General features: G+C 38.4%; 3 protein-coding genes across 3 annotated transcripts in view; 2 read left to right on the top strand and 1 right to left on the bottom strand.

Moving 5' to 3' along the window:
* Window positions 1-160: 160 nt before the first annotated feature.
* On the top strand, window positions 161-1,292 carry LOC724543 (cytochrome c, testis-specific-like). Its single transcript, XM_001120432.4, has 2 exons — window positions 161-820; window positions 978-1,292. Exons 1-2 carry the CDS (start codon window positions 694-696, stop codon window positions 1,160-1,162), a joined length of 312 nt encoding a protein of 103 aa, XP_001120432.1. The 5' UTR covers window positions 161-693; the 3' UTR covers window positions 1,163-1,292.
* A 1,602-nt stretch (window positions 1,293-2,894) lies between these two features.
* Window positions 2,895-13,425, bottom strand: LOC100578780 (helix-loop-helix protein delilah). The gene is made up of 3 exons (XM_003251277.4): window positions 10,410-13,425; window positions 9,893-10,305; window positions 2,895-4,745 (listed from the first exon to the last, which is right to left on the bottom strand). The coding sequence occupies exons 1-2, from the start codon at window positions 11,051-11,053 to the stop codon at window positions 9,900-9,902; spliced, it is 1,050 nt and encodes a 349-aa protein (XP_003251325.2). The 5' UTR covers window positions 11,054-13,425; the 3' UTR covers window positions 2,895-4,745; window positions 9,893-9,899.
* Window positions 13,426-19,610: 6,185 nt separating this feature from the next.
* LOC100577017 overlaps window positions 19,611-20,815 on the top strand; it is a 68,195-nt gene continuing 66,990 nt past the window's right edge. The window contains exon 1 of the mRNA XM_026443158.1: window positions 19,611-20,340. The gene's annotated coding sequence lies outside the window, so the exon portion shown is untranslated. The remainder of the gene's footprint in view (window positions 20,341-20,815) is intronic.

Genomic DNA, 20,815 nt, shown 5'->3' with positions numbered 1-20,815 from the left:
ATGTATATGTATGTATATATACAAACGCACGCATTTGCTATATATATATATATATTTTGTACAAAAGAGAAATTACTTTATTATTTATAAAAATATACATATGCAAAATTTTGTAAAATAGAGAAGAGTCAATCATCGAAAATTATTATTTTATTATTGAATGTGTAAATGAAATAATATTTCATTTAAATAATTCCAACACAATTTTAAATGTAAATTTGTCAACGATTTATCTCGTTGAAATATACATACACCGAACGATGTAAAAATAAAATTGGCAAAATCCCTCCTCTTTTGTTTCATAGCTCGATTTCTATCCGTCCGATTTTATTTTCATTTATAAGATAATGTTCTGTCCTTCTCCATCATGTTCCATGAGAATATTCCTTCCAACCTTCGAGAACATTTATAGTGCGCCTTTAGTTTTTCCTTTCTACGCACGATCTCGAAAAAAGAAACGAAAATAATTCGATAGATTATCGATCTCGATTTGGATTTTGAAAATTATAATGTCAGAATTGTAATAGCGAATAAATATGTACATTTTATTCCGGGTAAAACTTCACGTCGTATCTCGATCGATAAAATGATACGATTAATTAACCTCGAATTAATTAACGTCGTTATATCATTGATATAACCTTTTTTTTTTCTCTCTCTCTTTTCGTTTCGGGGGGAAACGAAATAGAAAAGATGGGAGATCCGGTTAAGGGGAAAACATTGTTCGTGAGAATGTGCTCGATGTGTCATACCGTCGGTAAAAATGAGAAACACAGGGTAGGTCCGAATCTTTTTGGAATATTTGGCAAAACGTGTGGAAGTACGTATATAATAAATATATATATATATATATATATATATTTTTGTTTTTCCTTTTCTTTCTTTCTTTTTCATTTACTTTGTTTACTTTCGAGAGAGAAACAAATACATTGGAATACGAGTGTATACGAGTATTGTTTACGGTTTGTTGATTCCAGCCACGGCCGGATTCAATTATACCGACGCGATGAAGAACAAAAACATCGTGTGGAACGAGAGCACGCTGGACGAATATTTACGTTTACCGAAGGATTTCGTTCCCGGCACGAGGATGGTGTTCACCGGTATTAAAAAAGCTGACGAGCGTAAGGACGTGATCGCTTATTTAGCAACGTTGAAGTGAACATTTTTGTAAAATTGTCTTGTATCTCGTTGCGAAGTATCCTGTACAGTGTGGCGTTTCGACATACAACGTATATACTTAATAGCAGTTGCAAAGTGAATAAAATAAAGGGAAGAAATTTTAAAACCCAGATATTGAGTTTTTATTGTTATTTTAACGTTGTTGCCGTGCAAGCGGATCAACGTTGATTGCATGATTATATGATTAACATTCGCTTTTAAAAATGCGAAAATTTATTCGCGTATCGAATTTTTATATTATTTCAACATGTTTCAAGCTTGTTGGAAAAATGGATCAACGCTTTAATTACATTTTATATGATTAAATTAATACATATTATAATTAAATCACACTTTATATGATTAAAAAAAAAAATTTTTCTTTAATCATCACTAGGATGAAGTTCACAAAAGATTGATCGATTTAAAAATCTTCTTTTCCTTTTCTCTTCTCGAAATAATTTTTTATACTTACCTCGATGAATTTCAAGAAAATTTCTGCAAGGAGGATGGGAATACGTGCAATATTTTTATTAAAATTTTTAAAATTCTAAAATTTCCTGTTTTATTCCGCTGCAAATATTTTCTTCTCTCTCTCTCTCTCTCTCTCTCTCTCTCTCTCTCTCTCTCTCTCTCTCTCGAAATAATCTTATATTTACCTCGATGCGCATAATCTCAACGAAAATATTTCCGTTGCAAATATTTTTCGTACGTTAATTTAAAAATCTTTTTTTCCATTTTTTTTTTTTCTCAAAATATCTCGATGAAATTTCAAAAAAAAATTCTGCAGGTGGACGAGATCCTGAAATACACAATGCAATATTTTTAATTTTAAATTTAAAATTTTTAAAAATTCTATTTTTATTCCGTTCCTCAAATTTAAAATCTCTCCTTTTTTTCTTTTAATCTCGAAATAATTTCTCGTACACCGATGCGAATAATCTCGATGAATTTCAAGAAAATTTCTGAGAAATTCCTGAAATATTTTTAATTTTAAAATTTGTTAAAATTCTATTTTTTTTATTGCAAATATTTCTCTTACTCTGATTTAAAATCTTCTTTCCTTTCTTTCTTTTTCTCGAAATAATTTTTCACACTTACCTCGATGCGCATAATCTTCGTTGAATTTCAAGAAAGAAAGTTACGAGATCCTGAAATATACCGTTGTTAAATATATTTTTCCAATATAAGAATTCAATAAGAAATAATAATAATACACGAAGACGGTTACGAAAAAAAAAAAAAAAAAAAGAAAAAAAAAACGATAACCGGATCGTTGGTGTGGAAAGCGAGAGCACTTGCGGAAATGACGTAGCAACACCGCTTCACCCCCTACGTGGAACGTGTCCGGAAATCGACCCTAGAGGATAACGGAGAGAGAGAGAGAGAGAGAGAGAGAGAGCTCGCCCTCGTCGGTTGAGCGGGACCAATTTCACGAAAATTACGAAATTATCGACGTTGTGGACGTGAAATCGACCACCCCTTTTATTATTGCTACCGGTTTTGCGCACACTTCCTGGCCAGCCAACGGATTATTTACTCGCACAGACGCCACGCACCGAAGTAAATAAAATTAGTTTCTGAATTACCGATCGATCCGTTTCCGAGAACAAAATCCGTTTTCGAAGCGAATCGTGCAATAATCGCGAATAAAGCGGGTCGTGTAAATAATAAAACGTATTTTCAAATATTTCAAATTGTTACACAAATTGAGGAGAAAAAAATTTGGTTGGTTGCCGGTTGAGAATGGAAATTTATTGTGTGTAAAATAATTTAAACATAGTGTGTGTAACAGTAATGTAAACATAGCGAGTGGCCGAGTCGAGAAATATCTATGGATAAAGAAGAGATATCGCTGGATAAAGAAGAAACTTTCCGTTGCGTGTTAACAAAAAACAAATGAAATCTTGCCTTCGAACAAAATTCGGTTCTCCAATTTGTATCTCTATATTTATATTTCATCGTGAATTCGTGTTTAAAAACTTCTCTGCAAAAGTTGGAATTCCAAATTTTTTTTTCCAAGACAGTTTACAATTTGTAGTTACAAATCATACAAGGCACTTTGTATTTACAAAACATATTTCTGTATAATTTATATTATACAGAAATATATATTTATATTATATTTCTGAATAATTTAAGATTGGAGACGTTCCCCTTCTTCCCCCCCCCCTCCTCTTCCCCTTCTATAGAACTGGACGAACGTATTGTGTGGTATTGTGCGTTTTAAACAATTAAATAGGAGAGAAGTTTAATTGTCGATACAACGGTAATTAATCGGTTACGTTCTTCGTTATACAATTAAATTAATAATCAAGTACTTCGGGCTGACGCAAAAATTTACAAATCATCGCGAGGGTGGTATTAACGCTTATAACGTGTGATCGTATGTTTTCAATTCGAGTACAAACTTGTTTCTCTTTGTCTTCTATTCATATTGTGAATAAGAAAATTAATACAAACGCGTAATTCTTCGTTCGAATTTTTTTCATCTCGTTCTTAATAAAATATATACCGACCGAGACTTATACAATAATCAATCGATCAATCAATCAATTAAATAATATCGTGGTAATAATATTTTCCTTTGTTGGCACGCAAAAATTATTCTTTCCTTTTTTTTCCTTTTTCAAGCGTATATGCCTTAACAACGTGATTCCTTAACATCTTAATGGACGACATTGTACGATATAAATAGTAAAAATGTTTCTTAAATAGTTTCGTTAAAAAGTATAAAGTAGAAAAAATAGTTTTATCGGTCATCAACACGATTCATCTTGAGTCTTACTTACTTAAGGCACTTTCCTATATGTACATATTTTTTTTTTTTTTTTTTTTTGATTTATTAATATTATTTTCTATCGATTTTAATCTAACGATAATACTAAGATCTATTGTTATATCCTGAACGTGAAATGTATCACTTTTTTCTTTTTTAGAGAAAGATTTATTGCTTAATTTTGAGTTTTTTTAAATCTCGAATTTTTTAGAAACTTATAAACACCGCCTCTGGTTCGTTTGATTATACTTCTTGAAATTTTAACAAGTATTATTCTCGATACGAATAACATCGGATAAAATTAATTCAAGTCAACCGTTCATATTTTAACACACATACAAAATTACTCGTTCGTAAATATGTTAAAATCTTATTAAACGGCGACTCAGTACTCGAAATCGATCAAAAATTGTAATTTTGATTCAGATCGAATCGTTGCCAAGATGGAATTCTCTTCAAATAATATTTATTTGAAGTTAATTTCGCGAGTGTATAATTTTTAATTTTATGCTCACGCTAGATTTAAAACGTTAGACATATTTGCGTTTCTCTGTAAGAAGGCCGCTTTTTTTAAGGCACAATTGAAAAATGCTTTCTTGCAATCTTATTCATTACGTCCTATAGTATCCATGGAGCAAGCGTAAAAACCGAAGGCAGTGCCATCTTCTGTGAAAGTACTTTGCGCGGTAAGTACTGATTGTCCGTTAACCTCAAACTGCCACTTGAGAAATTTCGCCCCGAAACGACTCTTCGTTCCGCGAGATCATCGTGAACGAATCGTGGTATCCGAGTTTCCGCGACGAATCTGCAACAAAAAACACAGGAGTTCAACGTAAATTCGACGACGATATTTATTATATTCCCTACGTTCGAATCCCTCGAAATTCTCCTCCGTGTGATTTATTTCGGATAAACGTTATTTCCGCGTATTCTGTCCCCGTGATTCTTCCGAGGGAAGGAAGAGAATTTTCTGTATAAACCACCTGGCCATTGTACCTCATCCACCATCGATCAGGGAAGAGATCCTTATTTACCTGGATCAGCAAGAATTAAACGCGGAAACGGACCAACCAATCTTACGGACATTCTAACCTCAAAGATCGTGGGAAAAGTATATACGTAGTAAGTATACGTAAAATCACAAAAGTTTCCATCCGATGAGTCTTCGTACCTTCTTTTAGAATTTACGGTTTGGAAATTTTAAAGAAAAGTGATTTTTATATATTGATAATTTTCTGCTGATAAATTATATATATATATATATATATATATATATATATATATATATATTAAACGCAAAGAAATATGTGATGTAGTAGATTGTAGAATGATGTATAAATTTGTGCAAAATGTAATAAGCTTATCGGGATAAATTTGGAATAAAAATTAATTTAATCATAATAACGTTTTTTTTTTTCTTTTCTTCGAAAGTTTCACGAGCTTACATTTCGCGAAATTGCAATTAAATAAATTCAATTATGAGCGCAAAGAGGTAGTCCTTGGAATGAATGGCTTCTAGATAAAACGAAAAATACGAAAAAAAAAAACGTGGCTCCGTAAGGATATTCGTTTATCGTTTATCAGGGCGTGACTGGAAATCGCTTTTAAGAGCAACATTTTAAAACCGAGAGAAACTGGTCTTCGGATGATAAAGCGTCTGGAATTTTTCTTTTATTTTATCAACCACTAAATTTTATCCGTGTGCGTGTCGTACAGAAATCTGGAAATCGAGAAGATGTTCGATGTATTTCAAACCTAATTAAAGTATCTATTTCGTTTATTTCACATTTCTATATTATACGTTTTCTAAACGATTCAAATCCACTTCGAAAGTAAAGAACATACTCGACTCTATATTATTAATTATATTATTAATATTAGAATAAAGTTAATTTGCAAAAAACTGGGATTTTATTTTTTGGCGGAAAAGGTTTTTTTTAATCTTTTAAAACAGTATAATCGGTTTGAAACTGTCGTCGATACGAGCACTGTCGCATTGTCATGCTGGTAATGTTTATTGATAAGATACACAACATGCGGGTTACCAGCATGACAGACCTTTAAATTCTTTTGTTCCTCGCGAACCAAGTCGAAGGAGAAGAAGAACAGCGGACCTGCATGAACCTTGCAACCATTTCGTTTTACGACGCAGTTTAATTTCTTTTAAAGCGGGAGAAAGAAGGGAAGAGAGAGAAGGAAAAAACACGAGCATCTTTCGAGCACGGAGTTAAAGCAGAAGGAAAGAGAGAGCGAGAGCGAGAGAGAGAGAGAGAGAGAGAGAGAGAGAGAGAGAGAGAGAGAGAAATTTCGTCATTTTAGACCGAATTCGTCGAGCTCACGCTTATCTTTGTAAACACGCGAAAGGAATAAAAATTGAAGCGAGAAGCGACGCGCAACGCATAAAAATTAATTAACCGCGTCATTGTCCAACGGTGAAACTTAAATCGTGTATATTTTTACTCACGGTGTGAAAAATTGAACATCGTTCCGCGATTTCGCTACACTTTCCACCCGAATACATTTGTACCAACGATGTAAACGTAATCACCCGTAGTATGTCACGCGTCTCGAAGAATAATTATCTCGATTTAACAAACGAGGCAGGTTAAGCGTGCTACTCGATACACTTTTTCGAATCGAACTTGCCTATCTTTCTCGCCTCTCGAAGAAGAAAAACAACAATATCGATGCAAAATTTCATCCTTTCCCCGCCGCGAAAAAGCCGCGTAACGCTATCGAAACGCCACGGCGTGAGTATCGGCCACTGCGCGCTTTGTTGTGTATCGGGCCTAAGGGGGGACGGAAAGAAGGAAGGACGATGGGCTGGCCGGCCGGTCGGAGCGATATCAACGTGACCGACCGGGAGCCCAAGGAAGGAATTTATTAAATTAATTTGCCGCGGCGACGCATCTCGTAAATTTCGTAGATGACCTCACTTTATAATTGTCGGGAATTACTCGGCCGCTCTCGTTCACGTTCTCGCGTGCGAGAAACCTTTTCACTCCCCCTTTGGGGGGGAGGCTCGCGCGTTTTATCGCCTCCACTTTCCTCGGGCGGAGGAATACCGCGCGCGGCGTGGTATATATATATATATATATATATACGGAAATTTCTCGTCGCTTCGGGGATCGTAAAAACGAGAAAAGAAAAGGAGTGGGGAGGGGAGGCGATCGCTCGGCTCGCCAGAAGCGAAACATCGTTTTAATTTGTATGATTGACGCACGCGGGGAATTCGTTTTAAGGCCAAGGTAATTGAACGGGGCGAGCAAGGAAAAAAAGGAGGGGTGGAGGGGGGGGGGGGACTTTACAAGAGGCGCAAGAAGGCAAACACGGTTAATGGTTCGTTTTAAAAGGTGAACCGTATCGAAAGGGCTATGGTCAGGAGGAGAGGGAGGGTGGAGGGAGAGACGAAATGAATTGAAAATTAAATTGCGTGCAACGTGAAAGTTAACACGTTGTTGTTTTGCCAAAACTTGCGAATTTCGAAAAGATCTTTAAAATACGATACGATCGATCATATCTTGGTTGGTTATAACGGTGATTTTGCGAGTTGAAAAAAAATCGAAGAAAACGATAAATGCGTTATTTGACATATGGTAGTCGTTCCAGACAAGTTTCTTAATAAACCAAGTGCTATTACCCATATGGCTTTGAAATTCGAGTGTTTCCACTCTTTGACTCGAGCTCGATCCAACCTTATATTTGAGAGCACTTTTGGCCTATTATATAATGGATAATAACTCGATGAAGGAGACTACGAAAAATTTTCTATCTATCTATCTATATATCTATCTTCCATGAATTTGGATTTTACTTTTTAAGCCGTTTCCTGTATTCTTCCCTTATACACGCGACAACTGTTTCCTTGCCGCCCATATGTTAAAAATACGAAAAACTTCTGTCGCCTTATGGGCTGTGTCCCGAGCGCCGATACGTGCACGTGTATCAAACATAATATCTTACTTACTACTGTATGGCACGTGGGTTACGAATGTTTCCAAGGAAATCATGATTTCTATTTATAACTCGGCGACTGCGCGCGCCCAACCGATCTTTTTTCTTTCTTTCTTTCTTTTCTCTCCACTCGATTTCTGCATCGCGTCTTCGTCGACCTCTACTCCGTTCCAAGGGCGAAAATATCGTAAAAAAATTATGAGCGCGAAAGCTCATATATTTTTACGATAATTAATCTTTGTTTCCATCGTTTGTCTTATTATTTATATTGTAAAATATTAATTCGTTGTGAAAATATGATAATAGATCGTATCGTATCGTTGGAGAACGAAACGTTACGTAACGAAAATAAGATCTCTCGAAAGCTGAGAAAATAAAACACGTTAGGTTTAGCCCGAGGGAGGCGAGCATATGCGTGATCAAGGCAGAGAGAAACGGATCAATGTCAAGCAATTGGAAACCACGAAGATTGGGAAAGGTCTGGTCGAGAGATATTTCGAGGAGGATACCTAACATATGGCGAAAATGGTGAACCACTTCCGTTTGTGGGTGAGCACTTTTATAAGGCGGCACGAGAGGGAAAGAAAGAGAGAAAGAGAGAGAGCCGATGTGAATTTAAAATTTCCCCGACACGTGTTGCCTCGCAGTGCGCTTGACAGTTTCTTCCTTATCACCGGTTTATAAGCACACTTCAGGACATAATCTTATCGCGAGATAAATATTTTAAGTTGCTGGTAAGTAGCAGTAGCAGCTTCTCTTCCGAATCGATGGAAATAATTCGTAACGCGCAAGCGCATGTTAACTCGAGCGCGGCTTTAATCCCACGAAAATTAGAGAGACAGAGACAGAGACAGAGAGAGAGAGAGGCGCACGCTTTGCAAAGTGGTTACACGCAAACGCGTGAAGTAAGTTTATTTTCGTGGAGCACGTGTTCGAAAGGAAATGCCGAGTACACGAGTTTCCACTTGGCGACGCTTCCTCCGATGTAATTGTCACGTGCCCGATCAACAGCCCCGTCGGTTCAAACCACTTAAAACACTTCGACCGAGCAGCACTCCTCTTGCCCGGCCCAACGTTCCTTTTCACGTGAACGTGAAACTGTATCGAGCCTCGCGAGTCTCCATCGTGTCGTTTATTGCCGCGCTGCCTCGACCGCGCACGTGTAACTCCCCCCACCCCGTCCCGATATCGTGTCGCTCGTCATCGTTGTCCTTCGTGAGAAAGTAAGTTTCGTGACCATGTTTTCTTCCTTCCTTCCTTTCTTCGTATGTTTTGACTCGGCCGAACGAACAACTCGAGACGATTTTTCTGTACGTTCGGTGAATTTCACACGCGTGATACAATTTTTATATTTTACGTATGTTTTTAAAGTGTAAATAAAAGAAAATTTTTTGAATTAAGTTAAACTTTATATATCGTTGTTTCGCGTGATATTTTTATAAAGCAATTGACGAGATGCATCCTTAAGGCAAGTATCGCACGATAAAAATGTCTCTCATCTTTCTTATTTCGTTGAGAGCAAACCTTGTAATCCTTCTTAACTCCTGTTAACATAACGTGCCCTCGTATTCACTTGATTGTTATTCTTATTTTTTCACATCGCCTTTCACTTCATATCTTCACATCACTTTCTCTATCGTCAATTTTTTTAATGAAATAAAAATAATTTCACTTGAACTAATCACATTCTATGCTTGCAAAAATTTTGAAAATAATATTCCTATTTCCAAAATGCAGTCCGATCCACGATCACAAAATCTCTATCTGACGTTATATTATTCCACGATATCGATAAGATTATACGTAAAGAGCTTAGAAATTCGTATTCAAAATCGATATTCAAAAAAAAAATCAATCGTAAATAAATATTGCCGTCGTTCGAATCCAAATGGTGAGAATCTACCATGTTTCGAACGAGAAAGGGTAAAAAAAATTCGAGAAAAAAAGGAAGGAAGGCTTTTTATAATAATGATGAAAAAAAAAAAAACGCGCACAAACCTTTTTATTAGACGTGCGTGAGTCGTTGCGTGTGTTGCTGATGTACTAGCCTGCCCTGCTCCTGTTCCCACCAGCTGACGACGTCCATGAATTCACCGGATTCGGTGATCTCCTGCTTATAATACAAAGCCCCAGAAAAGGTTTCCGGGCTTGCCGCGTAAACGGTGGCTGCACCCTCTTCGCTGTCCCCGCCGCCGCTGTACGGGGACAGAATTTGTGGCTCGAGATTCTCCTCATTTTGCCCGTAATACTCGGACGGTGGGGATGCTACCGAATTCGGGGAGAGGCGGGAGAAATTTTGCGCGTTCGAGGACGAAAGTGTCGTCCTCGGCTCAAGATTCTCCTCGTCGCCTATCGAGGAAGCGTAGTAATCGTGGGGCGATGGAATTGCGGCGGTCCGATTCGGCGATAACCTGCAAAATTACCGGACAACCGATCGATAAAGTAAATAAGATAACGACTCGAGGATAGAAAGAGCGAGAAGAAATAATAATATCGAGAGAAAGAAAGAAATTACTTGGAACACGTGTTTTTTCGTTTCCCAACTTCCTCGTCTTCTTCCAATTGTTCCCCGTCCTCGTCCTCGGCGGCGAGTATGTCGTCCTCGAGAGCGAGCCTCTCCCCAGAACCGTTGTGACTCGACGAAACGATGCTACTGGTGGGCGACGGGACGCGCTGTGTCGCGGCAACCGAGCCCGCCGAATCGTATTCTACGCCATCAGCCTCGGCGAGCAACCTTTGAAGTCCCCTAATGTACTCGACGGCCATTCGTAAGGTTTCCACTTTCGACAATTTCTTGCCCCTATCTCCGTATCCTGCGGCGATGTGGCTCGGAATGTGTTGTCTCAATGTAGCGAATCCATTGTTCACCTGTTTCACTCGATTCCGTTCGCGCGCGTTCCTTCGAGCGACGGCGACAGGCGGCGGTTGCCCGTTTTTCCCGTGTTTCTTCAATCTGGATGGGTCGTAAGGCGGCAGCACCGTCGCCGAATTCGCGCTCACGCCACCGTTGTTGTTATTCTTCGGCACGATCAGGTGCGATTGATTCCCGATTATATTGCTCTCGTTGTCCTGCAGGGTTCGCAACAACATCAATTGCTCTTGATCGTTCCCGTTTATTTGCACCCTGTTACAGAATACCGTAACGCCCATCGTAGTCATCGTGATCCGGTGTTTTAGTTTTCAACGGCCGAGCAGGAAAGCGTGCTACGCGTTGAACGCGGCGGTGTGAACGAAACGATCGTTGGCAAAATCCAACTCGGTTCTCATCGGTCTTTCTCTCTTTCTTCTCGAATGGAACGCGCAAAAGTCGTTCAGCGTGAAATTTTTTCAACGTTACGAGGTAGAGATATTCTCGTTTAAAAAAAAAAAAAAAATAACAGGTTTCGATTGTGTCGATGCGCAGAACGAGTTTGTGTGTCGTGAGAATAGCGAAGTGGACGAGTAGCTTATCGACTCTAATGCCTTTCGAGGACGAGTCTAATTGATAGACTTTATAAATAAAACTCGCTCTCCCTTTGAAAGACAAAGATGATTATCAGAGACAGACGGTTAGACGACTGTTCGATTCGATGTTTGTATCTGGGTCAGAATATCTCGCGGGATGTTGAGTATCATCGATGATTTGTTATTATTTGTAAGTAATTATCTCGTTTAGAAAAATATCATTTCGGCACAAAGTTAAAACCACCAAGTGTTTAATTTTTAAATTCGATCGTAACGACGAATTGTATCTCTTTTATTACAGGGAAAAAAAAAAAAAAAAAAGAAATATCGAAATTTTTCCCCTCCTCACGATTTATTAACGGAGATGTGTTAGATAACGGCCGTTGTTATCTTTCTCGATCGAAAAAGAGATATTATCGTAAAAAACGATTTAATGAGAAATCGTAATTCGTCATTACGACGAACGAGCGTGTTTGCCGAAGCTTTCGATATTCCACGGCTCTTTCTTTTTTCTACCAAATGACGAAGCTGATGACCCGAACCAAGATCCAATTGTCTCGTTGTCGGTCACAACGACTTAAGTAAAGCATGAGGTCACCGTCTATTCTTCTCCACGACGGTCGTCGACTCCTTGGAAATTATTCCTCGGAATCCGAATTGTAGTTATTTTTCCGAAAATATTTGAAAAAAAATTGCATATCGAAAAAGGATCAACGTTCGAAGGATCTTCCGTTCGCCTCCTCTCTCTCTCTCTTCTCCACGTTCAACGATAACATTTGAAATTGTACGTTGGTCGAGCGTCGCGTGACGTTTCAATTAGAATCGAGATCTTTGAATCGTATTATCACAATATAACTGAAGGAATTGTATATAGCACCAGTTAAATGCTTATTTACAAGGAAAGCACGATTAACGATTTCAAATAGAGAATTGAAACGCGATTCTTAATGACGAACTTTATAACGAATAATCATCAGTTTATATTTTTCAACACTTTATTACGAATCGATTTATCTATTTCGACTGTTAAGGCACTTGTAACCAATTTTCGCTGCTCTGCTCGCAACACTAAGGTCACTCGTTATTGAAAATTTAAGGCACGAATTCTTTCGCCGGTTGAAACGGCCAAGTATCTTGAGATCGATATTTCGGCGATGGTCGTCAATACTTTCGGAGCACCATACGAACTTTCTTCTTTCGCGTAATTCCAACATTAAAATCTGTTTCGATCGATAACTCTTCTCGGGGCGATGTTTGCAACCACGATTCTTTGAAACTAGTCGAAAATCGGAAAATCTATTACACAAATATAACTCCATTCAGTCGGCAAATTTTTCACATCCAGCATTCGTTACCGATCAGAGTAGCGTCGTTTCGAATTGGATCGCGTCGCGGCTCGCATCGCGTTTAGCTACAAAATGAGACGTAAAACGTGGACGAAACCCTCGATATCTCGCGACGAAGTGACACGGATAGATGGTGTAGCGTACGAGAGGAAAAAAGGTGGAGAAAGGACGAGATAGATTTTTGAACACGCGCCGTAGCCAATACCGAAACCAATTTAACAATCCCGGTCGATAATTAAGAAGAAATTTTACAAAAGTCTTTCACTCGAAAATCAATAAATCCATACAAAAAATCCGTATACATCGATCGTGTAGAGAAACAAGTAGAGAATTCTCACTCTCACGTACAAAATACACACACTCGCGAATCACATTTTTTTTTTTCGTTTCTCGTTTCAAACGCGGTTGTGGAATCCTGTCGATTGGATCGAGAGGACAGTCACTCACGATAACTGGATCCGAATTCCTGTTGGTTAACGAAGTTTCCTCGACACCGTAACCGACGTGCTCTTCCCGGTATCCGTCATCGGTCACTTTTTCACGCAGCTATTCCCGGCGTATAGCAGCTCTCGTTTCTGATCAAACCTCCGTGCTACGCACCGCATGGCGTCCGCGTTGAGAATGAACACGGACATCCGATAGATGGGTTAGGTTTCAGCATTTTGCCGCACTATACGGCCGGACGGAGGGCTGGTTTTAAGGGGCGACGCCAGGGGGGGGAATTAGGACCTACGAGAGACAGAAAGAGCGCGACAGAGGGAGCGAGAAGGACGCGAGGGAAACGCGTGTTGTGCAAAGAGGAAGAGGTGGTGGGGATTTTGAGCACGCGCCGCAGCCCCCTCGTTTCTTCTCCCCCGGAACTGAAAAGGGGGACCGTGCGCGCCATATGCCCGGGGGGGAGCGCGTGTGCCAGTTGCGTATGTACTCTGCGCACGTATGTGTTTTTACGTCTATGCGACTGCGCGAATGCGCGCGGAACCGATCTATCCGCCGAGCAATGAGAACCAGCCATACGCTCCTCATAGCGGTCGATCCTTCGCTTACTATAGGCCCTGTTATTTCGAGAGCTTTGTGAAAATGAATCGCAGGACACCCACCGCAAGCGAAATGTTCCGGAAATTTGCGGGGGTGACTCTTAAAACGGGCGAGCATTCGTCCGTGGAAATAACCATTTATTTGTACCGTGTCAAATGTAACGTTTAATAAAAATTCAAACTTTATCAATTTTATTCGCCCCTTGAAAAATCGATATATAATACGCGGTATCGGAAACTCCAACGCAATCTGGTATTTGCGGATTATGTAAATTCTTCGGGTAGATATTTAAGCGGCGGAAACACATTTTATAATCTACATTTCCGAGTAGCAAAACCGATTACACTTGGCCGGGTTTACATATCAAGTTTCCCTCGCCAAAAAGATTCGAGACCAGAAGAAAGGATTATTTCACTGATCCGATTTCCTCCGATCCCTTTGTGTATCGACGACGACGACGGTCGTCGCGTATTATAACGAAAACAATTTTTCAAAGCATCTGTCTATCGATCGTCGTTCGACGAATGATAAAGAGAGGCGCTTTCGTAGTTCCATCCTCGGATTAAATCTTTTCGTTTCTTTCCTTTTCAAACGGATTCAAACGCGCGCGCATGCGCATTTTCCAACGGATTTCGCGGTATATAAATAAACGAAACGGACGAACCGATTAATTCGATTCTTTTTCGCGGCGCTATGCGTTCACAGCGCAGAACAGGAAGAACGACGTTCGGTTTGCCGCGGAAGTTTCGTGTTTCGGGGCGGTGCACTTGCGAAGGCCGGTAATGTTCCAAGCTTAAAATAGAATTTCCACTACGAAGTTTAAAACTTTGACCATAACCGAGGAGAAGGTTTTTATTTTTGTCGTGGGATTTTTCTTCCCAGTTATTTATTATTAATAAAATTAATAAAACCTCGATCGATAAATTTTTTTTTTTCGATTACTTTTCGATCGAAACGTATAATTTCATTACGTACGATTAATTAATTAATCGAGACGCGAGAGTCTTTTTTATTATTATTAAGGGCGGTATTTCACTCGTAAATTTTGGGACAAAAAAAAAAAAAAAAAAATTGGGAACGAGAGTGCATCGAATAAATTTTTCTCACAATTCAGCCAAGGGTTCGTTACTGTATCGCAGGAACCGAAAGGTTCGGAGGGATTTGGCCTAGATCCAGTTTATATTCCGTATACCTAAGCCTGAGAGCGCAACCCAACCCCGTATAATGGAGGGCGCGATCCAATTTATAGTGTGAAATATACGGACAACGTGCAATCCCTTACGGTTATCTTATTATAATAACAATTTGCGAGTAAGGGATTTAGCGTTAGAATTTATGTGAATTCGTTGTGTGAAATCTCTCTCTCTCTCTCTCTCTCTCGGTTTAGAGATAGAAATTTTTCCTTTCCTTCTTTTTTTCTCTCATCAACCTTATTTCCAATTGTACCTTCGAAACAAGTAAAAAAACTGTTCTTTAAACTTTTTTTTTACCGTATATATATATATATTATTCCAATTTGAAATTCCGCAACACACCGAACGAATCCCATTCCTCTTAGAGATAATCTTGCTCGCCAAACCATGATACAAAATAGCCAGTTTTTTTTTCTCTCTCTCTTCTTTCACAGGCGGCTCTTTCACAGAGGGCCCTACCTTCTCTCCAAGGTTCGATCTAGATCTAGTTTTGCGCCCTGCGCAAACTAAATCAGGCAGGGAATCTAGATAGATTCTGCGAGACGAGATAATGGGGGACGAAGGTACAATACAAAGAGAGGGGGGGGGGAAGGTTTTCAATTCACGAGAGAAAATCTTGAATCTTTTCCCTTTTCGCCCTGGAAAAAACGAGCGTGGATTACGAGCGGGGATTTAAAAATCCTTGACTGGTATTGTATGTATACACATATATGTATATATATGTATATATTTATATATAGGAGAGCCGCGTACATGCTCGGCCGTGCGCCCGAGCTGTAAGCCCGGTTGCATGGAATAAGGGGGCGATAAAGTTGCGGTATAAAGTTGTGTATATAAAGTTATCTCGTGGCGGCCACGAATAATCGCGTCGGTGTATACGCGTTCGGTTTCAATAATAATATACCGAAATTCCGTGATATACGAATTCCGATATAGGAATCGGATCTTTGCCCCCGTTGCTTTGCCCCGTAAATCCGGATGATAATAATTTGTTTTCGGAAGACTCTTTTTTCACCGCAATCCTCTCAAACGGAATCTTTTTTCTCCCTTGCGCCTCCTTTCCGAATTTCTCACTCTACCACGCGTTCGACGCGTCGCGCGCATTTATATATACAGTCTTACCTATTATTCGACCACTTGTCCGATTCCCTTTAACTAGATACATATTAATTTTATCATATTTATTTTATAAAAATAAATTAAAATTAAAATTTTAGTAAAAATTGTATCTTAAGGATATTTTAATAAACGAAGTTTGGGTACTTTTGAAGTGAAGTGGAGTATAATTATTTCCTCGATTAAATTAAAATTTTATTTTAGGATATTCTGATTAACAAAGTTTGGATATTTGGTAAAGTATAACTATTTCCTCGATAATAATACACATTAAAATTTTATCTTAAGGATAAAAATTAAAATTTTAATAAAAATTTTATTTTAAGAATAAAAATTAAAATTTTAATAAAAACTTTATCTTAAAAATTCTAATTAATGAAGTTTGGATACTTTTCGTGAAATGAAGTGTAATTATTTCTTCGACTAGATTAAAATTTTATTTTAGAATATTTTAATTAACGAAGTTTGGATATATTTGGTGAAGTGAAATATGACCATTTCCTCTAATTAGATACACGTTAAAATTTTATCTTAAGGATAAAAATTAAAATTTTAAATAAAAATTTTATTAATGAAGTTTGGATATTTTTGGTGAAGTGGAGTGTAATTATTTCCTCGAATAGATTAAAATTTTATTTTAGAATATTCTGATTAACGAAGTTTGGATATTTTTGGTGAAATGAAGTGTAATTATTTTCTCGATTAGATTAAAATTTTATCTTAAGGATAAAAATTAAAATTTTAATAAAAATTTTATCTTAGGATACATTTGATGAAATATAATTATTTTCTCAACTAAATACACATTAATTATATTGTAATTATTTTCTCGATAATAATACACATTAAAATTTTATCTTAAGGATACAAATTAAAATTTTAATAAAAATTTTATCTTAAGGATATTGTAATTAACGAAGTTTGGATACTTTTGGTGAAGTATAATTATTTCCTGATAATAATACACATTAAAATTTTATCTTAAGGATAAAAATTAAAATTTTAAATAAAAATTTCATCTTAAAGATAAAAATTAAAATTTTAATAAAAATTTTATCTTAATTATTATATTTTAATTAACGAAGTTTGGATACTTTTGGTGAAATATAATTATTTCTTGATAATAATACACATTAAAATTTTATCTTAAAGATAAAAATTAAAATTTTAATAAGAATTTTATCTTAAGGATAAAAATTAAAATTTTAATAAAAACTTTATCTTAAGGATAAAAATTAAAATTTTAATAAAAATTGTATCTTAAGGATATTCCAATTAACGAAGTTTGGATACATTTGGTGAAGTGAAATACGACCATTTCCTCTAATTAGATACACATTAAAATTTTCTCTTAGGATACTCTAATTAACGAAATTCCAATACATTTGGTAAACCAAAGTATAATATATATCCTCTAATTAAATACACATTAAAATTTTATCTTAGGATACGAAAGAATTCCTAAAGAATCACATTTGACGAAGTACGATTATTTCTTATATAATAATAATAATAATATAACGTAAATAAGATCGTAATATACCATTATACAATCTACGTGGCGAAAAAAAATTTTCACGAAAAAGAAAAAAAAAAAAAAAAGAAGAAATTACCGTGGAACGGCGGATACGTAATAATCTGTTGTCCCGGGTGAAAATCGGCGGGGAGCAGCGGCGGCCGCCGCGGGAGGTTGAACAATGAAAAAGCGGTAATAATAAAACGCGGACCAGTAGCCCCGGCTAACAACGTGTGAAGCGAGGTTGGCGACGCGAGCGGCCGGCCGGGGTACCTAGGCACGTAGCGCGCGCGCGCAGAGGGAAAAAAGGGATGGATAAAGTGGGGCAGAAAGGGGGTGGGCCGGTGCGGGCCCTTTGTTAGGACGCGTGCCCTTGCACGTGTGCGCGGCCAATGCCTACGCACTTCTGTCACGCACCGTGCCACGGTGCAGGGGCGGATTTCCAAGCCGTAAATTTTTTCCCTCCTTTCCTTCCTTCTTTCCTTACAAATCTACTTCATTCCACATTTTTCTTCCACAAATTTAACATTTATCTATACAGCGAAAATTAGAACGAGAGGATAAAAGGAAATATTTTTCTTCTCACCAAGTCGTTCATTTTAAACTCGAAACTTTTCGAAATTTTTCCAGAATCTCATAATAATATATATAATATATAGCGTCGAGTAAAACCGGCCAATTCTCTCCTCTCCTCCATATATACCCTCCACCCTTGAGAACAAAAAGTTGTGTGTCCCGTTTCGGAGCGGAGGGAAGGGGAGGGAAGAATGGAAAGTGTATCGCTTACAATGAAAAATCTGAGCACGGAATCAAATGGAATGGATTAGTTCCGCGGATGGAGGAGCGTGAGAGGGAAGGGGAGGGGGGTGATCGTATAATTTTGCACAATGTGAAAAGGTATTATTATTCAGGTATTGACGGGGAGCGAGAGGAGGGAGGGAATGGGATTACATTTTTCTAGTTGAATAGAATACGTACACCTACGTACAACGGTATATAAAACTAACAGCACGAACGAATTGCGCGCTCAATTGTGCGACGGGGAATCAGGGGCGGATCGAGGGAGTCGAAAGTTTGAAAAAAATCGCGCGGGGAGAAAAGATTTTGCGCATACGATACTTTATTTCGGCGAAATATAATTGGCTCGAACAACTCGAGCATGAAGAGGATAAAAATCCGAGGCGTTCTTCTTCACCTCTCCCTCCCCCCTCCTCCCCAAGGCCTCCCCTCCCGAAATCCGTCGGACCGCAAAAGGAGCAGATGAAATTTCCGTTTTTGCTCTTTGGTGCAGTCGGAGCTATACGGTTTAATCCGCGCCAACGGATCTAACGCGAGTTTTTTTTACACCTCCAGCGAAAATACCACCACGAAGGAGAGGCCGGGCTTCCACGAACAACCATGACGCATGTGCGACAAAATTCTGCAAGGGTACGTGACTAATGATAATAATCAAGGGAGCCCGAGTACGAGGCGAGCCGTCCGTCGGCCGCCTCGCAAATCATTCGTCCCACATTTAATGCGGATCCGTGGAAACGCGAGGCGAGAGATATTTAGAAAATTCAAAAGTTAAACCTCGAACGCGAGCGAAACAAAAGAGCGACTCGTCCAGCGTTATTCGCGTCTTTCGATCGATAAACGGATAAAAATGTTTCGTTTGCCCGTGGAGGGAACGATATTTCAAAATTTAACAATTTCAACTTGAGAATAGAGATAATTTATTGTCCGAAACATCGAGTAACTGTAATCGAATAATAATAACTATAAATAGTAGGTAAAATAAATTTCTTAATAATAATAATATTAATGATTGGAATAATTAAAATTTAATATTAATTACTCGCGGGGACGTTATATCTGGAAACCCTAACATTAATCAATTTCCACCAATCCACCAATTAAAAATGGTGTAATTATATATAAAAAGGAAAATTAATTCATCATCTTAATGATGTTAATTCGAATAATTAATCTTATCGACGAGCCCGATATTCCTGATCGTAAAGCTAAAATAACGTACAGATTATTTTAATGGATATAAATGATTATCGATTATAATAAACGTAATTGGTTAAAGTAATTTTATTCGAAATTTTTAACTCTGGCATCGAGAAGGTGAACCGTTATCGAGAATCAGGCAGTGGCGCACGGTCCACCGCGCTACTCGCAACCTACCACGCTACGCTAGAAAGAGAGGCTCCACCGTATCGATTGGAGTCGCGTGGCCGAAGCGTGGCATATCATCCCTCTTCCTTCGCGCACGCTTTCCTCCGTGCCGTTTCGAACGAGAACGAGTGGGACAAGGAGCGGCGAGTGAGTTTGAGAAGGACACGCGAGCAGGCGTGCACGATGGAAAAGGAGGGGGAGGGTGGGAAACAGAAAGAGAGACGAATACTTTGCGTCTCAGACACGCTTCGCTCGTGTGCCTTCGAAACGTCTGACGCGAGGCCAGCTGCCCTTCGCCGCGCTGTGTTTCTCCATCGAACGGAATCTCGTTTCGTTCGCGACAATAAGACGATCGTCCCTTCCCTTCCCTTCCACAGTTTAAAGGGAACGGGATCAGAGTGGTGGTGGTGGTGGCGCTGGTGGTGATGGTGATCGTGTAACATCTGATCGACGAATATTCGCGCTCCTTCCAACAGAGGGAACTTGTGTACGAGGTAACTGTGGAAAACGCTATGTCGTAACTATACGCAGAGATTACATTCGCTTCGATTAACTTTGCGGTTACAAGTTGGGGAAGAGATATGCGCGCTCTTGTTAAGGAGATACGATCGATCGATACGATTCAAGATAAACGTAAGTTGCGATACGATTAAAGAACATGAGTCGAAAAGCGTGACGTAACTGTTCTCGCTATTCTCTTATTTCGGCTCCGTTGATCGGAACCGAACAAAGTCCCCCGTTGGATAATATAGAAATATCGAAACGTTCCTTCTTTCTTACGCCATCTTTACGCTCGCGAACCAACCTTTGCTTCGCACGCCCATGATATATACGACTATTATTAGCATAAAGTAGCGATTATAAATTTTTTTTTTTTTTACTCGTAATTAAGATTTAATCTTTCGACAAAGGGCGGAGAAAGCTCTCGTTTTACTTTCCTTTACCCGTTTCCATTAATCACCGCATTATTTACGCGTCACGCTTTTTTGCTCACGTAGCAAAGCAGTATAAGTGAAAAAAAAATAAACGGTCGAATAATAAGAGTGGCGTATAAGTGGGTGTACATCTACTTACCGTGAGTAACGATCAAAAAGAATAAATTACATCT

The sequence above is a fragment of the Apis mellifera genome, linkage group LG10 (assembly GCF_003254395.2).
Source record: "Apis mellifera strain DH4 linkage group LG10, Amel_HAv3.1, whole genome shotgun sequence".
NCBI classification, from domain to species: Eukaryota; Metazoa; Arthropoda; class Insecta; order Hymenoptera; family Apidae; genus Apis; species Apis mellifera.
The sequence above is the reverse complement of the archived record's forward strand: the minus strand, read 5'-3'. Positions and strand labels throughout refer to the sequence as shown.

What these genes read in the sequence shown, in the direction of transcription:
- LOC724543 (XM_001120432.4), top strand. Translation starts at nt 694, where the DNA reads ATGGGAGATCCGGTTAAGGGGAAAACATTGTTCGTGAGAATGTGCTCG. An exon ending in ATTTGGCAAAACGTGTGGAA is followed by an intron (nt 821 to 977) that starts GTACGTATATAA and finishes TGTTGATTCCAG; the next exon opens with CCACGGCCGGATTCAATTAT.
- LOC100578780 (XM_003251277.4), bottom strand. Translation starts at nt 11,053, where the DNA reads ATGACTACGATGGGCGTTACGGTATTCTGTAACAGGGTGCAAATAAAC. An exon ending in CGAAAAAACACGTGTTCCAA is followed by an intron (nt 10,306 to 10,409) that starts GTAATTTCTTTC and finishes GTAATTTTGCAG; the next exon opens with GTTATCGCCGAATCGGACCG.